Source organism: Vespa crabro, chromosome 4, assembly GCF_910589235.1.
Source record: "Vespa crabro chromosome 4, iyVesCrab1.2, whole genome shotgun sequence".
Taxonomy (NCBI): Eukaryota; Metazoa; Arthropoda; class Insecta; order Hymenoptera; family Vespidae; genus Vespa; species Vespa crabro.
In genome coordinates, this window is record NC_060958.1 from 5,262,327 (window position 1) to 5,285,712 (window position 23,386).

The 23,386-nt window shown below is 33.5% G+C and overlaps 3 protein-coding genes and 1 long non-coding RNA gene across 15 annotated transcripts; 2 read left to right on the forward strand and 2 right to left on the reverse strand.

Annotated features, from left to right (window-relative positions):
* Positions 1-68: 68 nt before the first annotated feature.
* On the forward strand, positions 69-2,128 carry LOC124423278 (zinc finger protein 510-like). Its single transcript, XM_046960833.1, has 4 exons — positions 69-386; positions 563-656; positions 746-916; positions 979-2,128. Coding segments are annotated over exons 1-4 (1,260 nt in total). The 5' UTR covers positions 69-384; the 3' UTR covers positions 1,972-2,128.
* On the reverse strand, positions 2,074-6,532 carry LOC124423277 (protein scabrous-like). Of its 2 annotated transcripts, none has more exons than XM_046960832.1 (4): positions 5,802-6,532; positions 5,339-5,594; positions 4,472-4,811; positions 2,074-3,810 (listed from the first exon to the last, which is right to left on the reverse strand). In XM_046960832.1, the coding sequence occupies exons 2-4, from the start codon at positions 5,572-5,574 to the stop codon at positions 2,491-2,493; spliced, it is 1,896 nt and encodes a 631-aa protein (XP_046816788.1). In that variant the 5' UTR covers positions 5,575-5,594; positions 5,802-6,532; the 3' UTR covers positions 2,074-2,490. The 2 variants fall into 2 exon arrangements, with proteins under 2 accessions (XP_046816788.1, XP_046816787.1); XM_046960831.1 differs by having other exon boundaries at positions 5,683-6,532.
* On the forward strand, positions 2,948-8,264 carry LOC124423279. 3 transcript variants are annotated; one of them, XR_006942045.1, is made up of 2 exons: positions 2,948-3,080; positions 6,595-8,264. It is a non-coding gene; the product is annotated as an uncharacterized LOC124423279 (long non-coding RNA). The 3 variants fall into 3 exon arrangements; XR_006942044.1 differs by lacking the exon at positions 2,948-3,080 and adding an exon at positions 3,798-4,247; XR_006942043.1 differs by lacking the exon at positions 2,948-3,080 and adding an exon at positions 5,771-5,907.
* Positions 8,265-8,469: 205 nt separating this feature from the next.
* Positions 8,470-18,900, reverse strand: LOC124423280 (inositol polyphosphate-4-phosphatase type I A). 9 transcript variants are annotated; one of them, XM_046960835.1, is made up of 18 exons: positions 18,792-18,900; positions 18,117-18,230; positions 17,494-17,673; positions 15,968-16,060; positions 14,863-15,018; positions 14,583-14,783; positions 14,358-14,512; positions 13,982-14,296; positions 13,701-13,825; positions 13,526-13,612; positions 13,289-13,449; positions 13,025-13,208; positions 11,714-12,954; positions 11,141-11,445; positions 10,847-11,064; positions 10,450-10,772; positions 10,109-10,376; positions 8,470-10,036 (listed from the first exon to the last, which is right to left on the reverse strand). In XM_046960835.1, the coding sequence occupies exons 3-18, from the start codon at positions 17,609-17,611 to the stop codon at positions 9,904-9,906; spliced, it is 4,083 nt and encodes a 1,360-aa protein (XP_046816791.1). In that variant the 5' UTR covers positions 17,612-17,673; positions 18,117-18,230; positions 18,792-18,900; the 3' UTR covers positions 8,470-9,903. The 9 variants fall into 9 exon arrangements, with proteins under 9 accessions (XP_046816791.1, XP_046816792.1, XP_046816793.1 ...); XM_046960836.1 differs by lacking the exon at positions 18,792-18,900 and adding an exon at positions 18,595-18,613; XM_046960837.1 differs by lacking the exon at positions 18,117-18,230 and having other exon boundaries at positions 18,792-18,899.
* Positions 18,901-23,386: the final 4,486 nt, after the last annotated feature.

Below are 23,386 nucleotides of genomic sequence, written 5' to 3' on the forward strand. Positions count from 1 at the left end.
GCGCTAGTATCGCCATCGTTTGTATTTAGAATTGAATTTCTATGTTAAATGCTATATCATTGTCGAAAAATAATTTTATAGTCCACTTGTGACTTATTTGCAAGATCGACTGACGACTTGTGCATGTTTTTTGAATTGAATAAATAAATATTTCGTTTTAAAGTAGATTATATTAAATGGTATTTACAATTTGTCTGAAACATTTCAGTGAAATGTGTGTTGTGGTTCGTGTTTCTTTTTTTTTCTTTTTTTCGCAAATAAAATATTTATTTAATCGCGCAGTACACGTATATATGTTGAGTAATCCAACAATAAAATTCCTTAACCTTGTTTCCCAAAGATTTGAAAATTTTTCGCGCGCTTCTCATAAAGTCCTTTATTTGAATGTAAGCCAATGATTATAATTATTTTTTACACAAAAATGCCAATTCTCTTGTTCCATTGTCGGCACAACATTTATGTTAATAAATTTTAAAAAATTTTTGAAACATAAAATAAATTGAGTAAAAATATTTCTAATAAATAAAAATTGTGATATGAAAAAAATGGAGAATGTTTGTAGGTTATGTCTTCGAAAGGAAGAAAGTATGTTGTCTATATTTTCTTTTGACAACGAAAAACTACGTTTACAAATTATAAATTGCTGTTCTATAGAGGTGAATATTTTATATGGATATTAAATTGTATATATTTTGTATCAAAATTTCGTGCTAAATGTATATAGTACTACCGTTACACATTTCAGATATCAGAAAACGATATATTACCTAAATTAATATGTATAGAATGTATTACAAAATTAGAAGCTTTTCACGAATTTAGAAAAGAATGTAAAAAATCTGATAATGCATTACGCGAATATTATAATGTGGAATTAAATGTTGGGTTTAATTTAAACAGTATTAAAATATATCAGGTATGTAATAAAAGTATTTTTTGTTGTTGTTGGCATAGATACTGGTAGATATATGATTTTAGGATATTTATGTACAAACGGACATAACAAATGCAACATTTTTCCAAAAAATGGAAAAGCCTTCTTTGTCCACGCAAGCTAAGAAAATAGAAAAACAAAATAATTTCAATATGTATTTTAATACTAACGATGATCATAATCAAGATGACAATGCAATAATTAGCTCTAAGTATTTAGATCATGCAGTTTCAAGTAGTTCTGATAGTCAGAATTCTTTTGAAACTAATGATAAGCCACAATTACAATATAAGTGGACAGCAAGTATGAGAGACTTAGAAACTGTCGGTATAAGAAAAAGCAATCGTTTAAAAAATAGACAGATTTCTACATGTAATCTTTGTGAAACAGAATATACATCTAGAAAAGCATTACTCGAGCATACCAAACTTCATATCAATGAAAAAAGTACCAAGCAAAAAGCCAGTAGAATATTTAAGTGTGAAATATGCAATATGTCATTTAATAAAAAACTCAAACTCAATTTGCACTTGCGCATACATGGTAAAGTACCATCTATAAAAAATAAAAAACAATATTTATGCGATGTTTGTAGTAAAACTTTTGTATCTAAATCTGGATTACAAAGGCATCTAAAAACTCATAATGATTCCAAACCATATGCTTGTCAATTTTGCAATAAAACTTTTATTATACTCAGTTACAAAAAGAGACACGAAAAAACACATAACGGCAATAAAGATTTTGTATGCCATATTTGCAGTGCAGCATATGCATCTCCTAATGGATTCAAGTATCATTTAAGACTTCATACGGGAGAAGCTAATTATCCTTGTGAAGTATGTGGTAAATCTTTCAGAAGAAAAAGATACTTAAAGGAACATACTTTTACTCATACAGGAGAGAAACCATTTGTTTGCAAAATATGCGGATCAGCTTATGCTAATTCTGGTACTCTTTTTGTACATGAGAAAAAATGCAAATTTAGACTTACTCGTGATAATACTGTATCTATGAGGAAGGAAGAACTCAAATGAAACTTGAAAAAGTTTTAAATATTACATAATTTCCTAAGTACCTGAATCCTACAGTTAATATGTGTCTTCCAAGGTTGTTCTTTGTCTAATTTATCAAACATCTAAAATGTATTCAATTTATTTAAATTAAAAATACTTATATATATATACATTTATATATATTACATATATATATATTTACTTTCACTCTGATCCTGTTTGTAACTTTGTATTAAGTTCGATTATATCGTCTGGCATCGCATGCATTCAGCTATACAATAAATTTATTTACAATGGACTTAATACAATTCTTTGGTATTAGAATAGCGAAGAATTGAATGTCTTGCAAATTACATAAAATAAATAAATATTTCAAGTTTTTGCAAGCACGTGAAAATAATATTAACGTTGTCACCTATTGAATTCTGACATTCAATTTTGCGAAAAAAAAGAACCAAATAAAAGAAAGGCTGCTAATATCATAATTAGTTGGCCCTTAATAGCAAAATCGATTAAAGGTAGAAAATGAACCCAAGAAAATTATCGGCAGTTCTGTTTTCTTTGTATCGCCATTTCTGAGGAAGCGATAGCCATCCATTCGTTCGTGTTAGATTTAAACCAAGTAAGCCCTAGCGAGTATTTACCATTTAAATTAGCATGCTGACAATGGCTGAACCACCAGCCACCGTGATAATTAGCCGCGCAATCGGTGGAACTAATATCCATGTCTCTGTCCTTAGCACTGAAGGCCATATTGTTCTGATAGGATAATGCGTCGGTTGCATTTCCAGAATAACCGGAAACACGGAGCTTATAACCGGATTCTTCGGTATCAACATTGAAGTATTCATATTCTGCGTGCCAATGTGTACCATATATATCCATCAGATCGATTTTCAACCTGCTGCAATTGTCTCGGGTAAGTCTATGAAGAGCTTCATTGCCTATCCAAAATTCATTAACCGGTGAACCAAAACCCGCTGCATAATCGTTCCAGGTACGATCGAATTCGATCATACCGTCGATGCGTCTTGAGATAACGATCCATCCCTTATGACACGAGGCTAGTAACGGTGCACCTGGACCAGGTGCAAGGAGAGTAAGGCCATCTCTTTCGTCGCAATTACCTGGTAAGGCATCGACGATCAAGCGATACTGATCTTCCACCTGCTCAAGCTCGTGAGTTATGTTGCTTGCTTTTTCTATAGACGACGATAAGTCAAGATGATTAAGGGTATCGTTGAGTGAATCGATAGACATTTGATGTCTATCGCTTCTTTCTTGGAGCTTAGAGGCACTCACACTGAGCGCCTGAACAGCTCTTCGAAGATTCGATAATTCTTCTCTAGTCAACGACAATTCAGCTGCTTTTCTCGCGGCGTTAATATCCAATCTTGCGATTTCTCTTTTAGTATCTGATCCATTACCATCGACCTTATCCTCCAATGTCTGTACAGTTTCAAACAATTCAACCATCGTTTCGCTAAGCTTACTGGTCGAGGACAATTCTTTACTCATATTTTTCAAAAGTAGAGATAATTGTTCCTGAGCGGTCTCCAAATTAGCTACACGACTATTCAAGTAATCCTGATTTTCATATACCACTCTCTTCTCTATCATACCACGTTTCCTCGATACTAAAGAAATTTTATGTTCTAGATTTGTGAGACGTTCCTCTATACGATGTATCAAAGGTCTCGAATAGCTATGCCTTTTCCTATTTTCGTGCAGCACTTCATTTTTGATTTCATTGTCTTCGCGTAACTTGTCCTCGTGTCGATGAACGGAAAACCGATGGGATCTGTGCTCGTTCGGTGTGTCGCATTTCAATGATTTCAATTCGATCTGCATAGTACTGATCTAAACAAACAAAAGGGAACTAAATTAATTAGATAATTAAATATTGCAAATATATAAGTGAAAGATAAAGAGAAATATGATGATGACTCGAGTGGAAGTGTTCGAAAAAAGATGAGAATGATTATTGGAATGCCCAAAAAGAAAAAGGAAAAAAAAAAGGAAAGGAATACGAAACATCTGCTTTTGTCGAAAGAGCGCAACGAACCACGACACATACTGGGCCTACGTGGTATTTATTAACATGGGTGGGACGAAGAGGGCATCGCAAGTGAAGGGCCTGTAGAGAGGGAAGAGAGAGGGGTCGATGCTGCCAAACGAATGGAACGCCGGAATGAAGGGGGCCGATATAGCGAGGAGCCAACGGCGGCAGCTGCCGGCCGGTAAAACGAGAAACAGAAATGGGGAGCCACCGGTTGCCGGCTGTACGAACACGGCAGGTGCATCTCTTGCGTCTTTCTTTTTTTTTTTGTTATTGTTTTTTTTTTCTTGTTGTTTTTTCCTTCCTTTTTTTTCTTCGAATAAATACTAAACATGTTGATGCGTCAACGTGTCCCTTATGTTTACGTATACGATAAACGTCTTCGTAGATCGTATATTCTTAATCGTATATGCATATAAATAGTATTTTTTTTTATTTTTTTATTTTTTTCGATATTATTACCTGACTGGCGACATCGGCGCAGGTGCGGGACAGCTTGCTGGCACGTTCCTTCATAGCTGTGATGTCGATGCGAATTGTCCCCAAGGCAGCTTCGAACTTGGCAATGCGACCACCAAGATTACGAATGCCTCTTCCTACCTCGGCAACGTCACCCTTCAAAAGGGATAGCTCGCTTCGCATCCTTGATCTTTCTGCTAATTCCTCACTGGCATTTCTTGTTCTTAGAACTTCGGCAACTTCGCTCTGCAACTCGGTTACTGCACTACCTAACCATCTCACCCTCAAACGCTCGTTTTTCGCCTCGTTGCCACTTCCGCCTCTTAGCTCATTTACTTCTTTTCTATAACGACCGGAACAATAGAAGATAGAATTGATTTTTCTTGGTATCAATTTGTTAGTTAAATTTTCTTAAATTATCTCTCTCCCTCTTTTTCGCTTCATCTCTATCTCTATTTCTAGTGAGTTGAACGCCTTCTGAATTCATCGAGCATGCATGTTTCATTAGAAAACTTAGTTCGCAGACGAGTTAAAGATTAATGAGTATAAGAGGTCATTGCTATCTATAGAAACGTTTATCGGGGATGTTTGTTTTTTTTTTTTGTTATTATTGTTTGACAACGCACACGTATCGATTTGTATGAATTTTCTTCTCTCTCTCTTTCTTTTTTTTTTCTTTTATTACATACATATATGAGCTTACACCATATAAGAAAATAAAAAATCAACAAGGTGGTAGCTTGCTTGCTTGGTTGTCCGCGCGTGCTATCGATCGTACGAGAATTGAAAAGAGTTACGATCACAAAAAGAAAAGAAAAACTAGAAAAAACATAGAAAAAGAAAAAAAGAATGGGAAGGTCTGTTTCTCACCTCAATAAGTCGACTTCCTTTCTTAGTACAACCAATTCCGTATTTTTCTCTATGGCATGTTTCAAACTCTCTTCTAAGGCATTGTAATCCTCTTGACGATGATAAAGAAGTGCGTTAACTTGTTCTTGCAATAATTTCACTGTGTTCGCAAGATTTTCGTTATTTAAAGGGATTGTTGCAACACCGTTGATCGTTTTCAATATAGCAATAATCGTTAATAAACACAAGGTCAACATCGCGTAGTTAATAATGTTTACTGCGAAAAAGATTTATATATAAATATATAAACGTTGAATGCTCGAAATCACTATTGTTGTTATCAATTACGTCATTAAAGTCATTACATCGAATGAAATATCTATGAATATGTCATGGATTACGATGGAACTCGTGATAACTAATGAAAAATAAGTAGTAAAGCACGTAGAATTCTGTCTGTATTCCTGGACTCTCCAAGACTTACTGGCGTCTCTTCGACGAGGTACGCGTGTATTATATCCGTTGGCTGGACAAAGGCATCAGGGGGATACCAATGTGGAGCAGGTGTTCGCCAACACCAGGCGTCCCAGGTATAACATCGTCGTGTCTCTCGCTTCTTACTCTCGCGCGTGTACACCCTCTCTCCTTCTCTTCTCCTTCTCCTCCTCCTTCTGCTCCTCCTCCTCTTCCTCCTCCTCCTCCATCACCACCACTACTACCACTAATATCACCACCACCACCATTATCACCACCACCATCACCATCACTACTATCACCATCTCCTCTTCCCCTTCCTCTTCTACATGCTTCGTTTCATTCAGCCCCTGCTCTTTAAGATCGCCTCCTCCTGTCTACTTTACTCTCGAATGTGCCATACGATTTGCCCTTTCGTACTTGAATAACACACACTATTGAAGTTAATCGTACAAATCGTCGTAGTACCTACAACACGAATACCTTTCTTTCCTCCTCTTTCTAACATTATTACATAGGATTATTAAAAAATTTGATTTTTTCTCGATTCTCCCGTTCGAATTCTATTCTAAAATTTTTATTTTTATATATTAATTAAGAATTATGAATGAGCAAATTTTGTAATATGTTATGTTTCTTTCTTCCCTTTTTTCTTTTTTATTTATTTTGTTTTTAGGAATAGTTTAGTTCATTCATAATATTTTTGAAGAAAATTGCTATTTTATTTCTTTTTTTTTCCCTTTCTTCTTCTTTTTCTTTTTCTCCTTCATCATTATTTTTTTCTTTTTATTTTTATCTCGCAGGCTTCTCCACGCGCACGCCACGCGACATCGATGGCCGGCCTCCGGTTCGCTCGTGCGGAAGATGTAAAAGAGGAAGGGAAGAATACTCAAAGAAAGGAAGCAACTTCATTATACTCGTAATCTTTTGTACCCGCAGGTAAAACACACGAGGATATTTTTGAACTAAAAGAAAAATAATATTTTAACGATCGAGTTACATAAAAAAAAATAAATCATAAATTTTACATAATATTTAAATATATTCTATAATAATATAAATAATAAATATATCCAATATATAAAATTTCATATTTAACGAAATACGTATATTAAAAAAGCAGACAAATTGCTCGTTAAATTGAGTTAAATTCTCTACTTAAGGTAGACGATGGACAACTGTTCTTTTTCATAAAAAAAAATTGTGATGCGATGTATGTATATAATTTCTTGTACTTAAAAGGTTTCATTAATATTACCGTTACAAAATTCTTCTTTTACATGTTTGAACAATTGGTAATACGATATCAAATGTAAACGTAGAACGTAAGTAGTAAGAGAGAAGAAGAAGGGTGTTATAACCGAGGCACGCGCTTCAAGGGTTCGATGAAAGAAAATGAGAAGAGAAAAAAGAATGGTGCGTGCTTGTGCATTATAACTACCAACTCGGTCGGTCCATATACGTATGTTAGTGTACATATATATATATATATATGGATATTATATATATATATATATATATATATATATGATTTAAGTTGTATATATGTGTGAATGAACGGCATACCCGATATGCTAAACACGAATCCTTCTGCCACGCGCCGTGTGCTTGCTCAACTGTAGGAGATCCCTACTACCTACAGCCCAATGGCACACGACAGACTGCAAATGCATCTCTCAGGCATCTTTAGGAACATTGATACCCTTATAAAATGCGTTTCGCACAGGGCGGGTTCGTTCGCTATACAAATCAACATCTTTCTCGATTGTCAGCTGGTAAGCAAGTTTTCACAAAAACGTTTCTTTTTTTTTCTTTTTCTACCTGCTCAAAATAGTTCACATTTTTCACATTTTTTCCTCAAAAAAAAAAAAAAAAAAATAAAAGAAAAAAGAAAATACTACATCTACGATCAATCGATTGATATATCGAAATTATAATCTCTTTTAATTTAATCATCCCTTAAAGACATTTTATTAAATTTGTTTTACAATTTTACTACAGATTGTTGTTGGTAAATCTCTGTTTCTTGTTTATATTTTTTTTTTAGTGGAGAGGGACGAGGCGGGGTGATGGCAGGGGCCTGGAAGGGAAGAGTGTTTTCATTTTGTTTTTTTTTATATATATATATCTATATTGTTTTTCTTTCTTTTCTTTTTTCTTCTTCTTTTTCTTCTTCTTATTTTTTACATATAAGTTTTTCTTAATGCGAATTTGAAATGAGCGTATCGCAATATACTTCGTTCTTCTAAATTTCTATCACGAATTCAACAACGTATATATATATATATATATATATATATATATATATATATATATATATATATATATATATATATATATATATATAATAATATATATATATATATATTACTGCGCTTTCGAATTTACTTGAGCTCTTGAAGCTCGGGGGAAAATGTTTTCTTACAAAAATTTATGTATTGACTAATAACAATATACATATATTTAAAAACAATTCGCATTCCACGTGCGGTCTTTTCATTTCCTTTTTTTTTAACGTTGATATCAATGTATGTATATATATGTATGTATGTATGTATGTATGTATGTATGTATGTATGTATGTATGTATGTATGTATGTATGTATGTATGTATGTATATATAATGTATGTATGTATATATAATGTATGTATAATTTATGTATGTATGTATCTAAAAGTGAAACGTAACGTTCGATACAATTTTTATTAATTGCGATACAATTTTCGTTTATGCGCGCTCGATAATTTTTTTTTCTTTCATTTCTTTCTTTTTTATTTGTCTTTTTGTTTTTGTTAACAAGTCTAAATACGGAAAATCATTATTATTCGTGAAGACTATCGGCCTATATCATTTTAAAGAACATGAATCATCTCGGCGATCTCAACGACACGTATTTGAATAATTTGTTTTTGGATTAAATTTTCTATTACTTTGTTGAGACACTTTGCATGCGTATATAAATGGTTAGACATAGATCGTTCCAATGAGATGATTTCTGAGACAACTCGCTTCATCGATTATTTTATTTTATATTAATATATCTTCTTTTTTCTTTTCTTTCTTTCTTTCTTTTTTCTTTTTTTCTTTTTTTCTAAAAATTAACAAGAACCATCTTCGTTGAAATAAACAATGAAGCATTTACGAGAGATATAAAACAATGTTATTACAACTTAATTATAATCAATTAATTGTAAATTAATTATAATTCTTCTAATCTCCTAAACATAATATGTCATATGTCTTATTAATTTATGAATTATTTTTATTTGAAATCATTTCAACAAAAATCAATAATTTTTCGCACACATTCGAAGTTACGAGATTTATTATTTTTTTTTTCATGCACGCTCGTGGGAATGTTGGCCTATTGTCAGGGGCAATAATTTTGTATGTATGTATTATGTTGTGAACATATTTGCCATTTGTTTTTTTTTTTTTTCATACTATGTCACGCGTATGAGAGTATTATAATAACGAAAGTCTCGTTTTACATTTCTTAATGATATTTCAACTAAAGAAAAAAAATATACAAATATACAATTAACGTAATGATAAATATGAACCATCTGCAATATATATCACGATGTTATTATTCCATCGTTGCTGTGTAAAAGGAAGCACTCAGATTGCCTAACGAACAAAATTGTTCTTAACAACGTTGTGGCAAATTTGTTAATTTTCCTTTAAATATTTCAAAATCTTATCAATTTGTGCTCGTCGAAAAATTATGTACACCGTGCAATAAATATGTTTCCTTACACATGATTAAGTTTACAGCTCGCAAAACTCGATGCACTGATCTTCGCAACTATAGTTGAGAGGAAGAAAAAAGAACAAAAAAATGGCACTAAAGAATAATCAATCGATCATTCTTTTTTATATATGTTAACATCTAAACATTTCTAAATTGTTCGTTGAATCTCCTTGTCTCTTAAAAATACAAACTTCATTTTATCGCTAATTCTATATCTACAGACACTGGAGTGTGTGATCATGAATTGTTAATCATGTCGCATGAAATTATACATTCGTCGGCAAGTTGCAATCTCAGAAAAAAAAAAACAAAAAAAGGAAAAAAAACCAGATGTATTATGTCGTTGTAACACTTATCTTAAGTTTGTGCTGATCCATAGGTACCGGTTGGTGGTCGATATAGTTTTGGGAAAGTTAAAATCTGTAGACTGTTGAACGCGTATTTCCGTACTCCGATATTCTTCCATGTGTTTTCGCGTCGACATCCTTCACTGAAATGAGATATAAACAATGCCGGTTACGAGAGTAATATACGGATTCGATGAATGACAAGTTTTATTTACCTTCGCATACAATCGAGCGCTCTTGTAAACTCGTGCTCCGCTAAATGATACTCCGTCGATAATATGTTTACCTGTTCTAAAGTGATCGACATGCCAGTCCTATCTTTGGCACTTTTGCAACTGGTAAATCTTAAGCCACGCATACGTCGACATATTTGCGAAGACAATTGCAATATCTCGACGTTTTTATTCACCTTAGCATGAACCGCTGTTTTTAAATTTAACATCATGTCGGCCAATGTATGACTCAAAGCAGATTTCGTACCAACTAAAAAATATGAGATATTTGAATGATTTATTATGAAAATTTATTATGAAAATATAACATTAGTTATACTCACGCCGAGTAGATGCTGGTTCCGTAGGCAAATTGAGTTTTTTGAATCTTAAATAATATTCGTTCAGTCTATCGAAATTATCAATATTACTTTTCTCTTGTGGTTTAATAGTACCAAGACTTTCAGCCAAGGATGCCATTTCGTTAATACCTATATTGAAGAATACAGGTGTCACGTTGAAGGATAAGGTCTGCCTTGAGGAAGGTACTAATGGCAATAAAGAATATATAGCATCTGGTACTGGAAGTATTACTGTCAAAGCGGTCCGAGAACCGACTACGCAAGGTAATGGAAGTTGAAAGGGCGTGTAGCTCATGTCTTCGATTCTATAGAAACAAATAGACAATATAAAAATCAAATAGGACAATGATTGTATTAATGTTAAAATTATGATTTATACCTAGGCTGAATACCACGTCTAGATAAAGTAAACGTAACGGTATGCATATCTTCAACAGCAACCGCCATGTCTCCCCACATATCAATTTCATCGCCGTAATAACTGAGAAGTCCCTCAAAAGAAACTAGAGGTCCAAGGGTCGTCAAAATTAATAGAAACATTGGATCAGGCCTTTGACACCATAGTTTTGCCATGATACTAGACACTAACGATGTAAGCTGAAAATTAATTTTGATGAATATAATTTGAGCATTTGAAGATTTAGGAGGAGATTATGTTGATAAATAAATTTACTGCCTGACTGAAACAAACGTCTCGTCTATATCGGACGTTACAAGCACGTTGAGCTGTCTTGGCATCCTCTTGAACTCGAAATACCGAATGCGTGAGCCTTGCAGTTTTAAGAAGCCCATCCATAGCCTGGCGCAGCTTTTTCATACTTGGTCTAAGTTCACTCGTCCAGTCTACGATCGATGCAAAGTCTAGACCTTCGATAAACTTGTTCCTCTGTCCAGAATTACTTTTAATCACTCTTGTCATTGAGTCAACAGCTTGGCACACTTTATCGGAAGACGTATTACAATAAATATCAGTAGTCCCTAATAAAGTTACACATTGTACGTTTCTTAGAAAAACTTTTTTACCGAATAAGAAAGTCTTATAAATACCAAGTTGCTCGCGCGCGCGACTGATAATATTTTCAGTGACAACTAACTTCGATGTTTACATGATGACATTTATGAGGATATACATATGTGTGCATGTAGGGAGAGAAATAGCTAAGTATTGAAAAATAATGATATATGTACATATAAAACGAATTTGAACGATTATATGACGCATTCGTACTAGCTTTAATTTCTTTACCTTCTTTGGCTTTGGAGAAAGCTGGCGTTGACTTTTCCATTCCGGGACTTGGTTGCTGTCGTGAGATGGAGTTGTGTGAATTGTCCAGCAACTTACTTGATTCTTCGCTCTGCAACGCATTCTTAGGCTGAATTGTCACAACACTTGCATTGTTTCGATTGTTCGACAGACATCCCTTGAGACTCTGCGATCGTCCTAAACTATTTTTGTTACGTAAACGTACAGCTGGACTGCTGCATCTACCGCAAAGGAATTTGACTTTTGATACCAGGCACATCACACTCGCTTCAATGTTTAGCTGTGTGAGATCCCAGGGTTCCGGCTCGTCCGTCGGTTTATAATAATTTGCAGACGGAGAGTTACACATTTTTTTCATGTCCAAGAAACGTTTGCCTTTATCGGTATCCTTTTTGACGTCATATTTCTCTTCATCGTCTTCGTTATTATTGCTTACCTCGTGATTGCCATTTTCCGTGGCTTCCGTTTCCTTTATATCCTGATCATTTTCTACTTCCGGAAATATAACGAAGTCTTCTTTATCTTCTTGCGTAGTAGTAGTGGTAGTTGCAGTCGTTCCAGTAGTAGTAGTAACCGTAGTAGCAGTAGTAGAAGCAGTAGCAGTAGTGGTGGTAGTAGTAGTAGTAATAGTAGTAGTAGTAGTAGTAGTAGTAGTAGTAGTAGTAGTAGTAGTAGTAGTAGTAGATGTAGTAGTAGTATTTTCGATGTTGTCGCAATTCATACTATTTCTAAATGTCAAAGAAGCATAGTTGTTTTTGGTATTTTCTTCGCACCAAGTATCTTGCATACATTCTGGGGTATCGGGAGTAACGAAATCATCAAAATCGGGACTCTTTAAATCAAAATTAAGTTGTTGCGTGATTCGTTTAAATGGAGACAAGGATTGATTAACTTTGAAATCTAATAAAGAACTATCTTCGTTCGTCTCTTCTTGAACCTTCGCTACCTTATGCTCTTCTAGGAAAGTCAAAGCTTCTTCCACAAGGCCTGGATCCCAAAGGCTAAGCAATATTCTTGTCTTTGTTATCATATCTTCACATATTGGTAACATACCGCTAGTTTGCTTTCGTTTGGCAAGTTTCATCAGAGAACGCATTGCTTCTACAACATCTCTTCTTAATTGTTTGATAGCCTGAATGGCATCGTGTGCCATAATTATTTTTGATGTTCCTTGATACAATTGATTTCCTCGCGTTGGAGATTCTTTAAGTGCTTGTACAAGTCTGAAAATTTTTTGTTTTATTTTGTTTATTATTTCTATTATATAAGGATTAAATTAATGACAATAGTTACCTTATCAGTCCACCGTTTTTACTCTTGTGAGAATGGGCAGTAAATGCGCCTACACTGACAAAATCATAAAATCCACATTTATTCAATGTATCATTATGAACCCACATTCTTTGAAGATGCAAATTTAAAGGTGCAAATTCCAATGTTCGATCATTTCTACGAGATGATTGTTTGAAATAACTTCCTGCGTGAATGAAAATTAATTCATAAAAAAAAAAAAATCAATGCTATTAAGTACACCGAAATACGATATATTTTAATTACCTTTAAAATCCGCTAAATTCTCCTTGGCTTGTGAATATAAATGTAAAAGATGAAGATGGCGATCGAGTAATTCAACTTGTTTTGTATGCCATGGTTCTCTTAATTCACCCATACCAGCTACTTCTTGAAGTAATTCTTTCTCCTCTTGTATCCAAATTCCACTGTTATCATTTATATTATTATTATTATTATTATCGATAAAGAAATCATGCATAGTAAAAAGAAAGTACTACTTACAGTAAATGTTGTGGAAACTGAAAGCATAATTTGCTTTCTGCCATAATTTCATGTACACATATGTCTCCACCCAGGCCTGAATGAAACCTATGTATTAAAGTTACAAACGTTATCAAATATTTGTTCTAAAATATTTATTTTACATTCAATTATAAAACTTATATACATTACATACCTATATGTCTGAATGAATGGATTGGCAAATAATAATTTCAATTGTCCTTGATGTGGAAGTTTTATTTTAGTTCCTAATCTTGGAGGTAATGATTGCGACCGTCTATGCGATAAAACCTGTAACTCCAATATAAATAAATTTAATTATTATCTCTTTTTGAATTATACAGATACGAGTAGAATTAGTAGTTTGTTAGTGCAAAAAAAATTAAAACACCCACTACCTAAAATATTACTAAATACTGTTTGTGAAAATTATTTGTAGACACTTGTCCAAGCTACCTGCTGACTGTTTGTATTTGGAATATTTCTAGAAGGTGTACTTTCTGTACTATTTCCTTTGTCTTCAGCTTCCAGATTCCATACATTAATTGTCAAAAACCCAACAGTAGTTGTTTTAGCAGATTTTAAGGGTATTCGTAATCTAGGTGTATCTTGGATTGCGTTGAAGGTTACTATCGAACTTCCTATTGGTGTTGCCGTTTGACTTACTCTTTCTCTGACATCATAGGCTGTTATTCGTACTTTCGTATCAGAGCTAAGACCGTCGCTTGCTCTAAAGCTCACAGTTGTTAAAAATCCAGGATTGCTACTTCTCTGTAAGGCATATAATGAACAAGTTGTTCTTGGAATTTGATATCAAAATAAAAATCAATACCTCGACAACTTCCGTTCGTGCATATTTGATCCATGTCTTTGAACGCTTCAATTGAACGTCTACTTCTAAGACAGGATTAGGAGGTCGACCATGTCCATCGCATAAAAGATTATCACATGCTAGCGATACCTCGCACATTGGTATTTCTGCAGGATCTAAAGTAAAATGATTCTAATAAATGAATATTTTCATTATTTCTGGGTGTCAATTAAAGTCGATTTCAACCTGTAAAAATCCCACGTTGTAACCTCAGCATATGTATGTCAGTATCATGTTTGTGTCCACTAAAAGCTTCTATGCGTTGTCTCAATGCTAAGAGTTGACTGCGCATACACTCATAGCTAGCTAACTGCAATGCTTGTAACCAGCTATCTCGTTCTTCAGCTGAGTTTGCTCCCAATTGTTGGAACAAGCCACCATCAAATACTGAAAGGAATATTTACAATTTCTTCAATTCTTTTCATTTACGAATATAGTGAAATATTGAGTTCATTAAAAATCTTACCTATGCTGAATCCATATGGAATTTGATTTGTAGGTTGATCCAATCGGACACAGCATTGTTCCAGAATAATAACACCAAGAGGCTCTGACCACTGTTCTCTTGATTTGAAATAAAATAGGAGGTTTCCTCTTAACCTGCACCATCGTTCTAGACTTACTGTGAAACAAATTATAAAACATATATAGTTAGTTTGTCTGTATATTAATATTATATGATATTTTTCTTTTCTTTTATTTTTTAATTTTTTTTTTTCAAATAATTAAAACAATTATTCTTGCAAGAAAGCACTTTTCGATACTTATAAAGTTAGATTAAAAAAGAGATATTTCATTATTATCAATATGGTATGGACAAAGTATATTTATTGTTTAAACATTGATTCATATTTATCGATGCACACCTCTAAGAGCTTTCTCATATGAACATTGTAAATTTTGTTATCAAAGATACAGAAATATTCTAACAGTTATGGTATATTTTTTTTTTATATGAAGCATTTGTGTTAAAACATTAATGCCTAATCTACCATCTTGTGTATGCAGAATAAATTATACCACTCTAATAATTACTATACAGATATAAAAAATAACAGTGGGGTATAGATTATATTGGGGCAATTGATATAAAATTTATAATAATGTTTAATTCAATAGTTGTTTAAATATAGGTGTAGCAGGTAAATAAAAAATAGAATCTTTAGCAAACAACTATATCACTCATGCTTTTACTAAATACATGCAAAGTCATGTTTCTTCTAATAAGCTCTATAAGCATAATTTAAATTTACAACATGCACTGATTGCTACAAGTGAAAAAATTTATTTTTTATTAATCAAAAATCATTAATTATTTTTAAGCAAAATATGTGAGGCTAATTATGTTACTTGAACACTCTGATCTAATATAATATTTCTAAATATATTTGGATACATCAATGGAAAAAGAAACAAATGTAAAAATTAGAATGATCAAAATTATTGTGCAATTTTTTAAGATATCAATTGTAAGGTATCGATTGTCGACTACCTTGGGAACATTAGTTAGATGAGAGGTATGTTATGATATATGATTGTGATACATAATGGTAAAATGCACTCGAATGTACCTTTACTCGTGCTGGCTGTAACGCAACTGAGGTCTCGTAGAGTCTTATGTGTTTTCCCTTTTTGTCTTTTGTTCTCAAGATTTTTACCTGTACCTGGAAATTGTATGGAGGTACTGGTAATCATTAATCAAAATCTAAGAACATACATATGTATCTGTGTGTATCATATGTGAAATGCATAACATAAATCTACTTTGTTGTAGGGATATGTAAGTGCTCAGGATAAATTTATAATATGAATTGAGATTGATTATTCTACTTTTAATATCTTTTAAAATTTAAATTGATAAGAAATAACGTGTTAAAGTTTTGATGATCAATAATCTGACATATTCACTTGCCTACATAACCCTAAATTAAGAGAACGAATAGGACTTTTTGTTAAATGTGATTTTTATAATGAACTGTGTTATCATTTTTGTTAGTATAATACTATATGCAAGTAATTAACAATATTGCACTAGTTCCTAGGAATTAAAAATATTTATTTCAAATTAAATCTTTTATTTGTAAAGTCATTCTACAGTATGTCAAAATATTTCTATACTTGAATATAAGTCAGCAGTTCTGATCATTTGGAAATAGCTAATATTAAACACATAGAATTTTCTTAGCATTTATAATAATGAAAGAAATTCTCACTTTTCTAAATGAATGTCTTAAATCATTATTTATTAATACAGGATTTGTGCATCGAATTTTCTTTCTTTTTTATGATGTAGAAAAGTAGGGAAATGATAAGTAGCTTTTTTTAACTTCCTAAAAATATATTACTATTACTATTATTATTCACCAAGGTATTGCATTATCAAATACAGTTAATTTTTATATAAATTATAGTAATAATGGAATAAATTATTTTTAGCAAATTATTTAATACATGCATTCTTATTTCATGGAAGATAATATTTTATCAACATTTCTAAGGGCTATAATATCTGAAATTATGAAATACATTATTATATATCATTATATATCATTATAGAATAATTACTCTAAAATATATATTTATCTGTCACACATTGCAAGCATATTTCTAAGCATATTTTGTTGGTTTTTTAAATCATTACATTACATCCATTCAAAAATTGACCAAGAACAAACCTGAAATTGCCATGAAATGATAACTTTACAACAAATAGTATGCGATATCGTTCATGCTCAGTAAAAGTATATTGGTAAAAGAAAGGGGCAACAATTATAATGCATAATATATAAATATCTATATATAGGATGTAAACTATAGATTTAATATTAATTTTTTATAAATTCATACATTGCGCTAATGATATACATTGAAGATTATTATCTATGTAATAGGCTTATCATTATATCATAAGAATGATATGTTTATATATCGCTTAGATTTATTGTGCCTGAGAAAACATATATATATATATGTATATATATAATATAAGTTCTGGGACAAATAAACATGCATATCTCTATATGCTACAATATAGAGTTGCAGGACATTGCAATATGCATAACAATATTAAATATTTCTAAAATATAGGATGACTCACTCTCAGTTCTGCGAAAAAATCCTTCTTGGCGTTCACGAACGTATAAAACACCCTCCTTTTCAAATTTTTGAGACGGCTGAGTTGCCAGGGTCAATAACTCTTGTTTGTTGAACCTCATTTTAAATTATCTTTTCACACACATATTGTCACAGATCTCCCAGTTCACTTCTGTGTAAAGTACTGAAATCCATACATAAATATCTTTTCAAATCAACGTCTTTAGTCTTCTATATAATAACCATATATCATTAAGAGTATGGTTTGACGTAACATTTGATTTTGGCTTATCATTTGATCAATTATTATTCGTTAGTAAGAAATTTAAATATATAAGCTATTGATATGTATATGGTGTATGTATGAGTTACACTATACTAAATACAAACATACAAGATGTTACAATGTTATTTCAATTTAATCAAGAATGAAACTATAATGGAATATATATATATATATATATATATATATATATATATATATATATATATATATATAAATAAATAAATGTAAGAAAAGTAACGCTTATAAAAATCGACTCGTTTAATCAAAATAAGAATTGCACATCGATAGAGAAAAAAGAGGAGTTAAATATTTAAATTTCTAATTAAAAGAAATACATTTACCTGATCGATTGTAAAATTGAAAATTTTTTTCGGCGTCCTTCGTTCGATAGTAGAAACGAAGTATGATAATGAAAAAATATTCAACATTTTCATTTTACACATAGAAATCACTTTCTACAGATCCGATCGCAGGAACATTTTATGGAACAGACGTAATAGGCGTTAAGTTTCAAAATAATGTAATAAAATCTAAGAAGAATAAATGATAAGCTACGATTTTTATCTTAACATGTTTACAATATGATTTATCTATTAGTAAACCGGAGTCACACATTTGAAAACTAAACATAAAAATCATTGAAACGTCAAACCAATAGACACCATGTTCGTGTACCATTAACTATTTTTAGTCATGGAGGGTACTAACGTCAGTTGTATTATGCAGGGGGGCCACATTTACAGAACAAAGATAAAGATTTTTCTTTTAACTTGTTAGAAAGTGGGAGGCGAATAATGATAGAGAGAGGGAAAGAATTACCTATCAATCTATAGAATTGATACGAACGTAAGATATTTCTCTTTTTTCTAATATTATGATATGAACAAAAGGTTTCGCGTGATACACTTTTTATATAAAAAAGAGAAAAAAATTATGGAGGTCCAGAAAATAAAAGTTGAAAGAATGTGCAATAGTAATAAGTAAAATAATCGATTAATTCTAAGAAAATTTCTTACACACGTAAACTCGTAATATTTTTCAAAATGACATATCTAATATTATGGCGTGACGTAATAACGGAGATAGGCTTTTTGATTTTCTTATACACGTATGCACGAATTTTGCCTATCAATGGGGAGAAGAGGAGGAGATACAGAATCACAATAATAGTTCCAAAGTGTTCTGTCAGATGACGTTGCAAGTCAAGTCCGTCGATGCACCTGTTGGTATGCAATACCGTTCAGCGTACGACGTTGAACGTTCTACGCGATATCATACGCTAGATAGCGCTACAAGTCTAACAATCGATTATTCAGAATCGATACTACTCGATTTTGAAAACGAAACTAAAATGTTTTGTAATACAAATTGATGAAATTTGTTTGATATAATGCGAATATCGAGCATTTAGAAATATCAAAATCACCCTGCATTGATTTTCGTAATCGGCAAGTTTAAATAGAAAAAAATTTAATCAAAAATATTTAATTAAAAAAAAAATATATGTTCACCTTCTTGTTTTTTTTCTCTTCTTTATTTCGAAATTATTATTTTTTCTTCTTTTTTTCGGAAAGTTGTGAAAGAAAAAAGATTTTTTGTCTAGATCAATTTAACGTACCTTTCAGATCTAGATGGATCATCTCTCGAAAGTTTATAACAACTTTATTCAGCATCTGTAGAAGAAAGCAAAGCTGGAGAGAGAGAGAAAGAGAGAGAGAGAGAGAGAGAGAGAGAGAGAGAGAGAGAGAGAGAGACAAAAAGAGAAAGAGGTCGTTTCGTGTTCCGAATGGAATAAGAGGCATTCGGATTTTACGATCGTTTCTTGGTGCAGCTCGTCGACGGCTTTATGGTGCGGAGAGATGACTAAAAATCGACAAACAATCTATTCCCTCTCCTGCATTGCAACGCGTGCGTTTAAGTTCGTTGTGTCGTTAGTGAAAGAAAAAGAGAAAGACAGAGACGGAAAGAGAGAAAGACAGAAAGAAAGAAAGAGAGAAAGAAAGAAAGAGAGAGAGAGAGAGAGAGAGAGAGAGAGAAGCCGGACGATGATAAGTTCGCCCGAGGCTGTGGTGGCGGCGGCGACGACGGTGTCTTTCTCTGAAAATTTCGGCGTAACTCAAAAGCCAAGTCAAACATGGGCGTGTTTCACTGAGCGAGAGTCTGTCGGTAAATCCGGTAAAGCGACGAAAGCAAATCCCAACACGAGCGAGTCGCGCGAGTCCGACGTATAAAGCTCGCAACTTCTAATGTGTATGTTCGTACACACATCTAAACTTCTCGTAGATAAAAGGGGAGAAAAAAGAGAGAAAGAGAATGAAAGAGAGAAAGAGAATGAAAGAGAGAAAGAGAATGAAAGAAAAAGAGAGATAGATAGATAGATAGAGAGAGAGAGAGAGAGAGAGAGAGAGAGAGAGAGAGAGAGAGAGAGAGAGAGAGAGAGTTATAAAAGCGTTATTAACTTTACGGCACGAGAAGAACGTATTAAAAGATTCGTGTATTAAGAGCGATTCGAATTCATACCTCTCTCGAGTTCACTATTTTCTCTCTTCCTTTATTTTTTCATAAATATTTGTTTTTTCTTCCTTTGTATCTTTTTAAAAAATTGATCTATTCAATGAATTGACCAGACTTCAATTTCTCATCGGAAGAAATCTTCCGATATATTTAAATCCTCGATGAAGTAGAATTCTATCCTCGTTCACTATAATTTCAAGAATGACAAACAGAATTAGATAGACAGACAGATAGATAGATAGATAGATAGATAGATAGATAGATAGATAGATAGATAGATAGATAGATAGATGGATAGATAGAGATAGAGATAGAGAGAGAGAGAGAGAAAGAGAGAGAGAGATAAATGTGAAAAAAAGAAATGTACGAAGACTAAAAGAGATAATTTTCGTCGTCACACGACGCATTATCTCTTACGCTAATAATTATTAATGATGTCGCGTAAAAAAAAGTTCTGCAAAAGTTTTTTCTTTGTTTCCTTTTTTTCCCAGTCGTTTCACGTACATGACGATGAGTACACACCTATGTAGATGGATTAACGACGATACCTGTCATTATGCTCCTCTCCTTATCGCGAAACGCGACAAGATTAGTTGACGAGATTAGCGTTGGGTGTTATTAGCGATATTAATAACACGACGTTTGTACGTTGAAAAGCCGCGCCTTATTGTTCCAACACACATATTATTTCTTTATAGTATCTTCCAGTTGGCCTATTCTCCGAAATGGAGCTAACACGAATCTTCCGGCACATTTGTTTTAATATTTTTAATATTTTCCTTTCGAAATTCTTAAAACATTCCTCGTTCTTCATCTTATCGACTTATCGAAAGTTATTCGAAAAAGAATAACAAAAAAAGATATATACATATATCTATATATAAGTATGTGTGTGTGTGTGTCATGTTCGTAAAAGGCAATGAAGGGGATGAGGCGGCATGGACGACGAGTCGAAAACCGTGCTCGGCTTTTACGGCACTCGCAATAAAGCTTAAGTCGCTCGTAGATTTGCGGCCGGAACGTAACATGTACATATGTAGGTATATATCTATGTGTGTATATATATATGTATATGTATGTATATATGTGTGATGAAAGCGGCATTGCCAGAGCACAGAAGAAGCGAAGATGTCCACGATAATTCGTGGCTTTGTCCTATGCCAATTTATATACCTTACAAGGAACAACCTTTTCTAAGGATAATACGAAATAAAGTCAACAAGGTCCTTCCTCTAAACGCGAGGATTATCGATTTGTGATTTTATTACGGTGATCGACGTGATTACATGATAATTGAAAGAAACACGACAGGAGTAAAAATTAAGGTAAAACATTTATCTAAAACGATTACAATAATAAAATGGAACGAAAGAATTTATCGTTTAATTAAATTTCTCGAGATATTTTTATATAAATTTTTCGTGAAAATGTCAATACAAAGTAAAGAAATCGTCTGATCGGTCCTTTCCTCGTTATCTCGTCGAGATGAGAGAGAGAGAGAGAGAGAGAGAGAGAGAGAGAGAGAGAGAGAGAGACAAAGATGGAAAAGGGAGAAAGTGGGAGAGAGAAAGGTAGTTTACAGTACCAATTCCTAGGTACCTAATCTATCGGTCGAAAGGTATACCATGAAACAAGGTGGGATTCCTTTCTTTTCGTTGCTCGGAAGACTCGTGACAATATTTGTCGCGAGCCTGGCCCGAAGCAGCCGACGAACGCGATAGCGAGCTAGGCGGACGCGCGCGCTATTTGCCCTGGTAACATTCCCTACGGGAAGCCGTCTGTTTGTCGAGCCTTTGTTTCCGCCAGTTTCCGTTTCCTGCGCCAACAAGGCGGCACCTCTGTGATCCGCCGACTCACCGAATACGCGTCCTCTTCTTTTCTTTTCTTTCCTTTTCTTTTTCTTTATCTTTTTTTGTTCTTTTACTTTTCCCTATTTTTTTCTTTTTCATTTCTTCTTCTTCTGTCTCTTTTTTATTTTTCTTTTTTCTTTCTTTCTTTTTTTTTTTTTTTTTATTTAGGGAGAAACCAATCTCGCGATGATAACCTTCGAGAACTAGTTTTTTCGTTTTCCCTGCGATGATCTTTTTCTTTTATCATTTTCTTTTTCAATAACGAGAGTGTCGAATTCGTAAGATAAATATTTCCTTATAGAAATAAGATCTCATTGATAAAAATAATCGGGGATATAAAAGTATTCATTTTATATAAGAAAAAATTGTTTGTTTCTTTTTTTCTTACTTTCATGATTATCGTTATTGCTTCATCAAACTCCATCTTCATTTCTATCTCTTTCTTCGTCGAACATACGTCGAGGTCAAGCAGTGGCTGGAAGGATTGGAATCCACCCTCGCGTTTCGTCGGCGTTTTCTTTGTTGCTCATTGTCCCCTTTCCCCTTTAGCTTTAACGTTAGTAGCAACAGCAGCAGAAACAGAGAAGAAGAAGAAGTAGAAGAAGTAGAAGAAGAAGAAGAGGAGAAGGAGGAGGAGGAGGAAGAGTCGGCAGTGAATCGAGATCTCGCGAGGGAGGCGATCGTCGCGTCCGCGTGGGATCGCCCAATGAAACGATACTGCGAGATTTTAATGGGCGTGGCTCCGAGAGCTCTACGTCGTGTCTGGGTCCGTGCTGGGACTCGTGATACCGGTGGGGGAAGTCGCGACGGTACGTTTGGTGGGGGTAGCTCGCGGACCCGAAGCCGCGCGAGTGAGCGAGTCGTCTAGGTGGGGGTAGGACGACTATACGACGGACTACTGTGCATTTCCCACGTGCCCTGGGAACCCCCGCGGCATCGCGTCAGCCCCCGCTCTTCTTCGCTCTCTTCTACGTCTCCTCCGTCTCCTCCTCCTCTTCTTCTTCTTTTTCTTATGTTCCTCTTTTCCTCCTCCTACGATAATTCTCGACTTTTTGTCTTTTTGATCTTTCCTTCGTTTCTCGATGAAAATATTTAGAAAAAAATATATTCGCGATTCATTTTTAAAGACGCACGATTCTTTTTGAAATTCTCTAAGATCGTCTTTCTTTCGTGGTGGGTACAGCAGCTACCGCTGCCGCGGGGGGTAAGGTTTATGGCGAGAAAGAAGGATAGGCGAGGAGGAAGAG

Bases quoted from the DNA above. Each gene is read 5' to 3' on its own strand.
- LOC124423277 (XM_046960832.1), bottom strand. From the start codon at position 5,574: ATGTTGACCTTGTGTTTATTAACGATTATTGCTATATTGAAAACGATC. The intron at 4,812-5,338 runs GTGAGAAACAGA...CGGTCGTTATAG, and splicing joins AAGGAAGTCGACTTATTGAG to AAAAGAAGTAAATGAGCTAA. The intron at 3,811-4,471 runs GTAATAATATCG...TTGTTTGTTTAG, and splicing joins GCGCCGATGTCGCCAGTCAG to ATCAGTACTATGCAGATCGA.
- LOC124423278 (XM_046960833.1), top strand. The intron at 657-745 runs GTGAATATTTTA...TACACATTTCAG, and splicing joins TAAATTGCTGTTCTATAGAG to ATATCAGAAAACGATATATT. The intron at 917-978 runs GTATGTAATAAA...ATATGATTTTAG, and splicing joins ACAGTATTAAAATATATCAG to GATATTTATGTACAAACGGA.
- LOC124423280 (XM_046960835.1), bottom strand. From the start codon at position 17,611: ATGAGGTTCAACAAACAAGAGTTATTGACCCTGGCAACTCAGCCGTCT. The intron at 16,061-17,493 runs GTGAGTCATCCT...TACAATTTCCAG, and splicing joins ATTTTTTCGCAGAACTGAGA to GTACAGGTAAAAATCTTGAG. The intron at 13,209-13,288 runs GTAATTAAAATA...TCATTCACGCAG, and splicing joins GAATTTAGCGGATTTTAAAG to GAAGTTATTTCAAACAATCA.